Consider the following 12,717-nt stretch of genomic DNA (forward strand, 5'->3'; position numbering starts at 1 on the left):
AAGGAACGGCATATTCAGGCCCGGTACGTTGTTGTATTTTTGCAGAATTACTAGTAAAATTTAAATTTAACTACTATGATTTTAGATTAAAACTAGAATTTCAAAATTAAAAAGATACCAACATTAAAATTAACCAATTAAAAATAACTAAATTAAAATATAATTATACAAATCAAAATTACAAAAATAATAATCAGTAAGGTCTTATAGTTTCTTTTTTATTACATTTTAAAACCTTCCATCTTTTACACAAGACGAAGGCCCATTTTTTTCAATTGTAAATATAAAATGGTTAAATTTCTATTCTGGTCCTTTTATTTTATATAGATTACATAAAAATGTTTAAATGTCACTTTTGATCTTTATACTAAGTTGGAATTTAAGATTTAATCATTGTACTTTATTTTTACATGATTTAATACCTCAATGTTTATAATTTCATTACTTTTTATATAAAATGTCCGAAGAAATTTTATCGTTACACGTGTCCTTTTTTTGCCGTATAAGATAACGGTAAAATTTTAGTATTTATCCTCTACTTTGCTAAAGTTTAGGATTTAGTTTATAATACAATTTTAATAAACATTTAATAAATAATTATAAGGGATAAATCTCAAAATTATACATGAACTTTGGCTTAATGTGCAATTGTATACATGAACTTTAACTTGGTGCAATTATACACGTGAAACTCTAATTGTGGTTTCAACGTATACCGAAACTTTAATTTTGATTTAATCATACACATTTAAAGAAATAAATACACAAATTTATTTTTATATTGGATAAATATAATTATTTATGTATGTAATATATAAACATAAAATTATGTTATATCAATAATTGTGTTAATAAATTTACAAGAATTGGATCAAATCAAAATTTTATGTATAAAATTGCACAAAATCAAAATTCATGTATTCAATTACACATTAAACCATAATTCATATATAATTTTAGCATTTATCCTAAATATAATTATAATTATAATTATAATTATATTCCAAACGACTTTCCTCATGCTTTTTTTCATTTTATAAAAATAGTTCATTTTCAATTTTGGTCATTCTAATATGCTTAAATTTTGAGATTTAATATTTATACTTTAATTTCTAACATAATTTGATCTCTATATTGTTATAATGTTATTAATTAGTTTAATATTTTTATAATGTTATTAATTAGTTCAAATAGTTAATATCATTAACTTTTCAATTAAACTGTTACATGGTTATATATAATTTGAAAGCAGATTTATAAACCTAAAAAGTATAGGGATTAAATTATTAAAAATAAAAATAGGATGACTAAATTCCAAATGTACGATGTGTAAAAACTTAGAGTCATGGTTGTTTTAACCGAACTAAACCGGCCGGGGTATCGATTCAGAGAGATACATCAGACCAATTGACCCACAAACCAGTATAGATTAATTGAACAAAGCTAAAAAATCGATTCAACCGCTTATTATTATTTTTAATGATTTATTTAATCAAATCATACGAAGCAGTGGCCTGACCAGTTTGACCACCTATATAGTTCTGGAAACCTTGTTTAAAGCATATTTTTAATTTTTAAAATTTTATTCTATAATTCTACATAAAAATATAATCAGTGCGATAATCATACTAGTTCTCATTAATATGATCATGGGATTCTTTTACCTTTAAAAAAAAAGGAAGAGAGCAGCTAAAACAACATTGTTCCTATATACGATCCTCATACTATTATTAAGTAATTTACATCTAATACTAGTTTGAACTTCATACAATTCGAGCAGCTCAATCAGACTATTTTTTTTTTATAAATTTATTCAAATAAACCAATTAAATCGATCAAATAAAAAAATGATGATCCAACCGTTTTGATTCTAAAACCTTCCTAAAATACCCAAAAAGGTTTTCTTTTAGTGTAAAACTAAGTTTCAAATGACTTTGAAAATCAGTTTAGATATTAAAATCCAACCAACCGAATATACTCACTAAAATATCTTCTCTCGATTATATAAATTTATTTATATATTCTTGAGCTTCAAAACCTTTTAATAAATATTTCTATTTTTAATTTAATTACCATCTCCCATTTTTATAAGACTTGACCACCCATATATGATTTATTTTATATAAATTAATATACAATATTAAAACATCATGTAAACTTACCAAAACGAATCAATGCCGGATGCAAAAATATTAAATTACAATACCGTACAAATAATAAAACCAAACCGATCAGTCCACTACTTCCTCCACTAAATCAATTCTGATTAAATAAATTCCTATAAAACCCATTTTTCATAAAAAAAATTTTAAAAAATTTTGATTCAACCGGTTTCCAACAATTCACAGGTCAACCGATTTGTTGGATATATAGAATACACTAATAATGTACTATTTTTATTCCACAAACAGCCTTTAAAAATTATCATTTATTTTTAAAAAGTATTTATTTTTAAAAACTCTACTGACAGTATACAGTACCAAATATTATTCTGGGAAAAACTTGTCAAGTCAGGCCAAACAAAAAGGTACACGATTTCAAGCACCAGATAAGAACCAGAGATTTTTGTAATATATACATATATTCCTACTAATGAAAATAAATGTATGGCTCTGCTTCAAAATCATTAAGCTAAAAATTCAAGTCTCGTATGTGGGTGGCTATTTCATAATAGTAGGGAACTGGAATGGATATTTTAACAGCATTTGGTTCACTTCTGGAAGCTCATTCCAGTTCACAAATTGAGTTCACTTCTTTATCATCTTCACCTTAACAGGTGAAACAAAATAACACAACTTATGTAACCTTAATACCTATCTAATTCCATGCACAAATTAAATTAAATTTAACATTTAAAAAAAAAAAAGAAAGAAAAAAGGACACCAACAAATGCATTTCCTTACTCTAGAAAATCAGATCTTCCTTGGTTCAAATGTTCATATAACTCCCTGCGCTCGATACTACTAATGAGTTGATGGATTGGAACTTCTTTCTGTAGCATCGAAGTTCCTTGGAAAATAACCATCTGGCAGCATGATTTTCTATATTCACTGAGCTGAAGCACGAGGGAAATGTAATGTTTTCAGAAACATGGGAGTTGAATTGGATAAAAGGGAAATACAAGCATGATTATGATGATGTTATTGACAAACCTGGTCGGGTCTTAACTTCTTGAAACCAAATTTATCTGTCCAGATTGATTCAGCTTCTTCAGCAGCTGGGAGAATGATATTTTTTACATTCAAGAATGCCAACAGCTTTTCGATACAAGAGAATAACAGCTGGAAGTAACCCTGTATGGTAATTTAGTTCCACTGAATCAAGATTGAACAGAGATGATATCGGAACAGGTAGAGGATAACAGCAACATGCATTCCAAGCTAATAATTTTGTAAAATCACAGGAATTATATGATAAGTGTGTCGGCAAGAAGAATATCTCTTGACTGTTTTGAGGGATGGGCAACGATTCCAAATTAGAAAAACTCCAGCAATCATCAAAATTACCAAGCCGGCAATTGGAAATCAGAGTAAAACTATTTAGAAAAGGTAGGAATTGTAGGCAAAGTTTATAAAAACAAACTGGGGTCCATTAACCTCACCTTTCCATGGTTAGCAATGCTTGTAGCAACTAAAGGGATTTCAGCAATTTCTTGCCCAAAAACTCGAATTATTCCAGCTGATACAACGAATGAGCTGCAACATTATCCAAAAGAGAACATTATCAACATTCAAATAGCAAAAGCATCTAAAGCTTTAAATGTTAAGCAAATATGTCTTACTTAATTGTCAATACAGCACAATACATTCCACCGTATTCTTGGCCCTTTAAGTTCCTACTGTAAGAGAGAAGGTAATACAAATTTGTCAAAAATATATAAATAAATAAAAAAAGAGGGGAGGGAGGTGGGGGAGGGGGGAACACACTCAAGTAGAAGAAATAAAGAAGGCTCGTGCTTACCCATAAACCATGCATGGGATAAGGTCCCTCCCAGTTGTTGCATCAACTATGGGGTTGAAACATTCCTTGACCCAAACAGAAAAGAAGAAAGTTCAGTGGTAAGCCATGCATGACGCATTTTTTATGTTTTGAAAAAGAAAACATAGCCAAATCAGAGCCCCACAACGCAAATATCATCATACACTGCTAAATCACAGTTTTGAATGCAACATGCAAATCACAGCGGCATTTTGCTAAGCAATGTTTCAGATTGGCAGGATAAAACCCTGGTTAGATAAGTCTAGCTAGAAACATACACTTACGATCTGATATCCCCAAAAACCTTTAAAGCAGCCATAAACAGAGACATCAAAGCAAAATGCATCAATTTATCAATCGTTTTGGTTTCAATGCTCTTAAAATATCACATTTGAACAATCATGTTCTTTTACAGTATATAGTATTTAATGGGTGAAAAACTCCACCACAATAAGGTCAAAGCAAGGTACTAATAATAGAATAGAAAATGCTAAGGAGAAGTATATTAGAAAGTAAGAGATGAAAATATATTAACTATATAAAAGTTATAAGCTCAATATTTTGCCTTTCCCAGCCACTTTAGCAGAAGGGAAAAAGAAAATTAAAAGATAAAGAAAAGAAGATGACTGATGAGAAGCAGCATAAACGTTAGTTACAAGCTACTGATGTTTCCGTGCAACATCCAACCCAGAAAGCATACTTGGCAAATAAAAACTTGAAAATAAACATATAATAATTGCAATAATTACAAAATAGCATTGCACGACTACTGTTTATCAACGTTGGCAAAATAACATGAACAATACTTACATGGAAGATACCAACTGCTTGAGAAAGCAACAATCTAGTTTCAGGAGAAGCGAATTTGCTGCTAAGAAGCCTCCATCTCACATCAATATTGATATCAGCATCTAAACCTTTTTCCGCATATTTCTTCTTTAATACATCCAAAAGGGAGTCAGGGAGCCTTTCAGCTCCATGAATGAGCAACTTCTGCAGTGTAGAATGGATCCTACCGCAATCTGAGCAGCAAAACCACTTCCCTTTTGGTATTTCCTGTTATACAAGCGGCATCAATATTTTCATCCATTAACAGATAATGCGTCCAACAGATAGGAATCAAAATTTCCATATTTAATAATCAAATGAATAATGGTGATAATAAGACATGCATACCCTTAGATCAGCCATTTTATGAGTCCTCAAACAGCCAATATGATATTCTTTCTCACACTGATACAAAATTATTTTTAAAAAATAAATGAGCACATCAGCGAAAATGAAATGAAGGGGGGGGGGGGGATTTTTAGCAGTGTTGAAGCCCAATGCAAAGACAAGATGAAATAAAAAATTAACATTATACCTGATCACAAAGTATAACTGTCCGAGGACCAAATCCTGATTTGCTAAAATCGCATGCCCTATATAAAATAAAATCAAAGAAATTTATGGAAATATCGCAAATGCAAACTGTATACAAATAGTCTTCATGAACTACAGGCTCCAAGATTCATCCTTGTGTATACTCATAACCTGCATAATGAGCATCCACTAAGTTCTGTCTCGATGTTCTTCACAATTCGTACACATCTGCTGGTTATTTGCTCTATAGCATCAACTCCTAAAATCCTTCCAGCAGCAGCAGCATTAGCATTATGTTCTGCACACTTTTCTCTCATCAACATGTTCTGGCAATATTTGCAGTACCAGCGACCATGAGGAATTGTTGGTAGAGAAGCACATTCTGCATAGACCCATAAAGTTCTACTCAATAACAATCAGCTAAAAAAGAGCTGTAAAACTTATCATCACAGGCAACTATAGCAGTCTTAAAGTTGAAAACAAAAAGACTGGATATAGTAAATCTGCAAAGCAAAATGCAAAGAAAAACATCTAATAACATGCACATGAGGGACAAAGCAAGACTTCATTTGTGTTAATATGCAATGCCACTGACTGAGTGATCTCCCACCAACTCTCAGCCTCTGCTTATTGTCTAAACAAGTCAGCCTTTCATCCAACTCAAACTCCACTTCTCTTGTTTATTTCCCTCTACTCCTACCATTTTGAATAAAGCATTCCATTTAAAAATCATGGTGCACATTTGAGAAACTGTAGGCACTATTTTTCTTTTCCCTGATTATCTTCTCTTGGTGAAATATATAAGTTCTTTATCATCTATATAGGCAAAGACATGAAACTAGTACAGTAAATCTCATGCATATCAGGCACAGGAGTGGAGACTTCACACCTCAGGGCTCAGGTCACGCAACTATCATTCTTGACACAACACACACACACACACACAAAAAGAAAAAAAACACCGCTCCAGATCTATCCCTAAAACCCCAAAGACAAATAAATAAAGTCTCAAAGTGTCCAAGCAAAGTACCTATGAAACCAAGAAAACAAAATCAAACCATCCATCCATGCATTTCCTGATTATAATAAATTCTTAATATTTACAATCAAACCTTTATGAAACGCCCTTGGGCATCCATCACAAAGCAAAAGATTTCCACCATCAGCACAAATGATGCATGCAACATCATTATCCTTGGCAGAATAAAGACGACCTTTTGAGAGAGATATTGCCAGTTCATGCAGAGACACCCCATTAGACGTGTAAATGTACGCGTAGCTGCCAAAGTATACAAATATAATCAAGAAATATTTAATAATGTAACTTACGAAGGAAGCTGTAAAGCATCTGATATCGAAACATACGGTTTTCGACGAGAAGCCCAACCAGCATGAGCTTCAAACTGTGAGGGACTAACCTGCGCAACAAAAGGAATAACATAAACAGACAAAAAATGCAATTGTGAAATTCTGAAGCTCAAGCAAGAAAAGCACAATACCTCACAATTGCAACAACGACAAATTATCCCAAAGCCCTTTTTGTAACCCTCAAGCAATCTCTGCCCATTAAAACTAATCACACTTCACACACCACTGATATACGAAGGCATAAAATAAATTACTTTCATCTCTATTACCTGTCCACGGGCATAGTATGCAACTTCAGTTCCATCAGGCAGTCCATCTTCCTCAAATACCAACTTATGCAATCGCTGGTCTCTATAGAAAAAGATTCCAAAGAGAAAGGAGATTCCATCAGAAAAAGGAAATAAGAGCTTATTAAAGAAGTATATTAAAAAAAGTACCAACTTTGTTGTCATCTTCCATTGACTTCCATTGGGTGAATAAATTGGTGATGAAGCTCCTTTGAACATCTTTGACATCAACACTGGTTTCACTGGCCTGAGTACCAATAAAAGCACAAAAATCACAAAAGGGGAATGACAACGACGAAAATACTACAGACTCAAAAGAAACTTCACTGAAAGCAGATCCTTGTCTCAAAACTTGCAGGCATAGGACAACAGAAGAAAGAAACCATCATAAAATGACCAAAAAGAAAAACAGGATAAAATGTTACTAACTTCTTTTTTGTTCTCCAATGGCCCTTATCTTGAGAGGAAATATGCACTGAAGCGCTCTTCAAGGACTTCGTGAATAACCCTGGCTTCGTTAACCTGGAAATAACAAGACGGAAGTATGATGCACCAACAATAAACCTACAAGAAAAGGAACACTATTTATAGTTTAAACTACCACCTAGCACTGCTCTATAGCTTCCAAATAGAACAATTCACTTTCCATGAACGGAAAGAAATTAGTTAAAGACAGAATTATGTGACAGCAAATGACAATTGTAAGAAGGTCACCAACTTTCTTGTTGTCTTCCATGGACGTCTGTTTTGTAAAGAAATAGATGACGAAGAACATTGAGGTGAATTTGATGTCAAATCGAGCTCTGATGACCTGAAACAATGCAGGAGGCACATGATAAAAGGCAGTAAAATATTAAAAAGAAAAAATCATCTTACTTAAATACATCAGCCTGTTTATGAGCCAAAAATGATGGCAGGAAATGGCACAGAAAAGAACAAAGAGAGATATTAAGAGACACTAACTTGTTTGCTTTCTTCCTTTGACTTCTATTTTGTGGAGAGACACTCAATGATGCACTTCCAAAGGACTGCAACATCGAAACGGGTTCTTGTGATCTGAAACAACACAAAAATAAAACATATAAATTAAGAAATTTAGATATGAAGTATTAACCCCAGGTACAAACTGATAAACGTTAAGAAAAATTATATCAAGCATTAACAAAAAGTTACTTTCTTGTCACATTCCATTAACTCGTGGATTGTGGAAAAGATAAACATTGAAGAGTTCCAAAGGAATGTGATTTGAAATAAAATAGTGCAACCATATTAAATAATGTATCTACACGTTACTAATACAAACTATAAACAAATGTCACTCTAGCATTACCTTAAAACTTCAGTTAGGTTAAATTTCATACTGTAAGTCAGTTTTATACCCTCCAAAAGAAAAATAAATAAATTGCATTTTTATCAAGGAGTACACATGCTGAATAAATTATCAGTCAAAAAACTTAACATGTCCCTTTTATACAATGCATCAATCAACTAGAACTGAATGGACAATCTAAAACCCATAAAATGTCATACAAATAATTGAATCTAACTCCCTAAATTACAAATTTGCAATAAAGTTCTAGTTATCATGAAAAGATTTTGAATATTACACATTAATTGCAATGATCATACAGTGCAATTGTCAAACAAATAAAATATTCAACTAATGGCAAACATTAAGGACCCTAACCAACTAAACTATAAAGCAGAAGAGACAACAATTGCTATTTATTAATTTTATTATTTTACAAAACAATGCCTAAGGAATGCATACCTGGTTCCAACACTGGGTGAACTCATTGTGATGAACTGAGATTTCTTCAACTCCACGCATGAATTGCAAAGCGGTCCTACTTGGCCAACATGTATTACAGGAAATGAACCTAGAAACAAGTGAATGACAAAAGGAATAAGACCTCAGTACAATAAAAATATTCTTTTTACTTGCCTCTGTCAATAATAATGTATTTAATAAAACAAAAGGTCACCTTTGCATCTTCTACAAGTGAAACATTTTTGCTCAGGTACAGCTCTAATGATATTTTGAATTGTTGCTTCTAATGTATGCAGAGGTCCTCTCCTGCATGCCCGCAACACCTCAAGCAGGCTCTTCCCATTTTCAAAGCAGATATATTGAGCTGCTCGTTTGTATTGTTTACAAGCATGAATCTCAAATTGGGAAGGTGGAACAACCTAACATGGGAAACAGAACAGCAGCAAGAAGATCGATAACAGCAATTATTAATCACAGAGTTACATAGAATCCAAAACTGCAACCTGGGAAAGCGATTGCTTACTCTGCGCCCTTTACACAAGGAACATGAACACAAAATTCCTCCATCTGTTATGATGCCCCGAAGACCAGCTGTCTGGAATTAATATAAAACTAAGCTACACACTATATTTAAATTCCAAAGAGAAACAAAAAATTAAAGGATATATTCAAAATTAAAAGAAACAACGGGAGCAGCCAAGAAACACCTTACTACTAATTGTACCCATGTAAACTACCGGAACCCCATCAAGCAAGCCAGTGTCAAAGAGCTCTTTAACAGTCATTGGGCACTTATTAAGTGAGATCTTTTTTGACATTTTCAACTCCAAATTCTTCCTAGGAGTCGTCAATCCACTTTCTTCAGCTGCTTCTTCTCCACCAAAATTTGAAACTAACACATTCTCAACATTCTGCTGTTCGCACCCCAAACTTTCCTCTGCTTCAACCTTTGGTCTCCATAGTGATTTCTTGGGCCGCCTCAGGGTCTTCAGGAGTAAATCATCATCATTACCGTCACTACTGTCAAAGCCTCCTTTCTCTACCGGACGAGTCTCAAGCTCATCCATAGACTGACAAGATTGAACAACAGGCTTACCATCTACTCCAATTGCCTCAACTACCAGGTTCCCTACAATGGCATTTTCTCCAATGGTATGGCTTTCTTCAATCAAAGCCTCTATAAATGGACCCCCTTTGACAATATCTCGAACAACTAAGCTCTCATCAACCACATTTTCTATTACCACTTTGTCCCCTGCTAAATTTCCATTTCCCGATCTACTTTCAATCAAATTATTGTTTACACCATTTGCGTCAGCTAAAATTCTATTCTCCTGATCCTCATCAATTAAAGACACTTTAAAACCATTTATCGGTTCATTAAAGTCCTTGAGCTTTTGGTTATCTAAATTCTCAGAAACACGGCAATCAATTCTCGACTTTTTAACTCGAGTGTACACAATGTAACCATTCACTTGAGTACTATTAACTCTTTTACAACAACTACTACTAGAACTCGCCTGAGTTTGAGACTGAATCACTGCCTCCCGAGTTTGACCGAGTGAACCATCCACTCCGTAATCCAACTCTCGCTTCATGCCTCACTCAATTTACTCTCAAAATCCACTAAAATTCACCAAAAAAATGAAAAAAATCAAATTAAAAAGAAAAACGAAACGAAAAATTTAGCAGCTGTAGAGTGAAAGATTTTACCGATTAAGATCGTATAAAGGCCATGAGAGGCTTGATTTTCTTGAGAGAGGCAAGTAAAAATTTGGAGGGGAGAGTTAAAATGGAAGAGTCCGAGATCGGATTCAACAAAATTTAGGGTTTTCGATTAAAACTCAAAGGATTTGAAAGATAAATCTATTAATATTATGGGAGATTTTTTTCCTTCTTTTTTTCCCCTTTGGTGTGTTGTTAACCGACTAGAGAAAAAAAAAAGAGATGTGGGACTTTCAACGGAACGGAACGGAACGGAACGGCAAATGGCAAAGATCCATGAAATAAAACAAAACGGAGAAAGGTTTTATGAAGGTTAAACTATGCTGTTAGTCCTTGTATTAGGTATAAATTGTACATTTAGTCCTTTTGCGTATTATTATATGTGTTATAACTTGTCAGCTTGCTGTTTTTACATAAAAAAATCTCATTACTTCAGTTAGTAAATTTAATTGTTATTTTTTAGATTAAAATTTTAAATTCAAAATTATTAAAAAATTAAAAATGATCAAATTGAAGAAAAATTAATTTAATCCATAACTTACTATGTACGAGGCTAATTCTCTAAAACCCAATAATATGCCATTCTTTTTGGGTTATGGTGTAGTAACTAAGGTTTAGAGTTTAAATTCATTTGTGGACATTTCTAAATGATTTTTAAACCCTCAAAGTTTTAATTAAATTACACATTTAAGAAAAATATTACGCACTTAAATTCACTCAAACTCATATCTTTATGAGTTTTCAACATCATCTTTATGAGTTTTTAAACCGATGAGATTATTACAGGTCGGATGACTACCACCAAAAATGGGTTGGATAGAATTAATGCAAATGGAAAAGTCAAAGCAAGGTCAAGACTTTCGTACTCGAGGTAGGAGCAAAGCCAGAATTTTTCTTTTTTGATGGGTTGAATTTGAAGTATAAATTTTTGAGAGAGCTAAGTGAAATTTTATCATTGTATTAATGTAAAACTTTACAATTTTTAAGGGATTAAACTATAAACCTTTTTGTTTTTTGAGTGGTTATAATTTATTTTTTAATTTTAGGAGGGCCCCAAATACAATATTACCATTAAATTAACTTAAAACTTCGTAAATACTCAAAGGATTAAAGGGATAATTTTTTATTTTAGGGGGCTAGCCCCCTACTTGCCCCATTAACTCACTGCTGTGAGGTGGAGTACTTTCCAACTCAAATAGTGGGTTTCGGTTTCAATAGAAATTTGAGAATTTGTTCAATCACCCAAGCCAAATTGTGGGTGTCTTATGATGAATTAATGTTAGACTAGGGAAAGGACTATAAAAATCGTGGTCAATATGGACAAAATATCAATAATACATATGCTCAATGGAACAAGAGAGGGTGTTAACAAATTTCCTTTTAACTAGAAGTATTCAAAAATTGAAGAAAAGATATTGGGATACGAAGGGCTTCAACAATGATTTGAAAGGAGTTTGAACTTTTGATGTCCCACCAATTAGTATAAAACACAAATTACTTAGCAATAGCATGAGGATCACATGGTTGTCCTTATTTCTTTGTAACTCGGGGTTTTGTATTTATATTATCTTAAATATTTAATGGAATAGAGCAAAAGGGTTTGAAGTGTCAAACTTAGGTGATGTTGTAGTTATCAACTTAAGTGAGTGGTCATGTAGTTGTAGGAGATAGAACCACATTGGCATCCCATGTCCATATATTGTTGCAACAATTTTGTGAAAGAAGCTAATGTTTCTGATTATGTGTATAAGGGGTTTAAAAACGAAATGGATGAAAAGTTGTATGGAATTGTATTGCCTGCTGTCGATAGTGAAAAATATTGGCATAAAACTAATATAGGACCAGCTGGCCCCTCAATACCAAGGAAAATACCTACGAGACCATGAAAAAAATTGAGTATGATAAGAGGGAAGAATGAGTGGGACTAAACTGTCTAGAAGAGGGAAAAATATAAAGTGCTAAAAGTGTTTCAATTGGACACAACTCTAGAAGGTGTCAAACTTCATCTATTATAAGTGTCGAGTTTCCTAAAAATTATAATGCATTATAATCCAACTCCAACATGTCAATTTTGCAGACTATAGCTCCAACAACTCCTAATCCAACAACTCCATCAGAAGCATCTACATCATCACTACCAGTTCCACCAACATCACCCTCAGATGTAGCAAGACCAACAACACCTCAAGCAAATCCAACGGAACCTCTAGTTACTAATAAGCTATT

General features: G+C 32.8%; 1 protein-coding gene across 3 annotated transcripts; it reads right to left on the bottom strand.

The window, feature by feature from the left end:
• Positions 1-2,626: 2,626 nt before the first annotated feature.
• LOC105786392 (hypothetical protein) lies at positions 2,627-10,719 on the bottom strand. 3 transcript variants are annotated; one of them, XM_012612789.2, is made up of 22 exons: positions 10,480-10,718; positions 9,474-10,392; positions 9,290-9,361; positions 8,981-9,185; positions 8,767-8,875; positions 7,959-8,051; positions 7,714-7,806; positions 7,425-7,559; positions 7,150-7,242; positions 6,978-7,059; positions 6,840-6,899; positions 6,706-6,758; positions 6,453-6,619; positions 5,512-5,722; positions 5,342-5,399; positions 5,155-5,211; positions 4,789-5,034; positions 3,961-4,025; positions 3,782-3,838; positions 3,602-3,695; positions 3,153-3,293; positions 2,627-3,055 (listed from the first exon to the last, which is right to left on the bottom strand). In XM_012612789.2, the coding sequence occupies exons 2-22, from the start codon at positions 10,362-10,364 to the stop codon at positions 2,900-2,902; spliced, it is 3,138 nt and encodes a 1,045-aa protein (XP_012468243.1). In that variant the 5' UTR covers positions 10,365-10,392; positions 10,480-10,718; the 3' UTR covers positions 2,627-2,899. The 3 variants fall into 3 exon arrangements, with proteins under 3 accessions (XP_012468243.1, XP_012468245.1, XP_052476391.1); XM_012612791.2 differs by having other exon boundaries at positions 7,425-7,517; positions 10,480-10,717; XM_052620431.1 differs by lacking the exon at positions 6,840-6,899 and having other exon boundaries at positions 10,480-10,719.
• Positions 10,720-12,717: the final 1,998 nt, after the last annotated feature.

This window comes from Gossypium raimondii, chromosome 1, assembly GCF_025698545.1.
Source record: "Gossypium raimondii isolate GPD5lz chromosome 1, ASM2569854v1, whole genome shotgun sequence".
Taxonomy (NCBI): domain Eukaryota; kingdom Viridiplantae; phylum Streptophyta; class Magnoliopsida; order Malvales; family Malvaceae; genus Gossypium; species Gossypium raimondii.

Coding starts and splice junctions, on each gene's coding strand:
- LOC105786392 (XM_012612789.2), bottom strand. CDS start 10,364: ATGAAGCGAGAGTTGGATTACGGAGTGGATGGTTCACTCGGTCAAACT. Junction 7,560..7,713: donor CCATGGAAGACAACAAGAAA/GTTGGTGACCTT, acceptor CTTTTCTTGTAG/GTTTATTGTTGGTGCATCAT. Junction 6,620..6,705: donor TGGGCTTCTCGTCGAAAACC/GTATGTTTCGAT, acceptor ATACTTTGGCAG/CTACGCGTACATTTACACGT.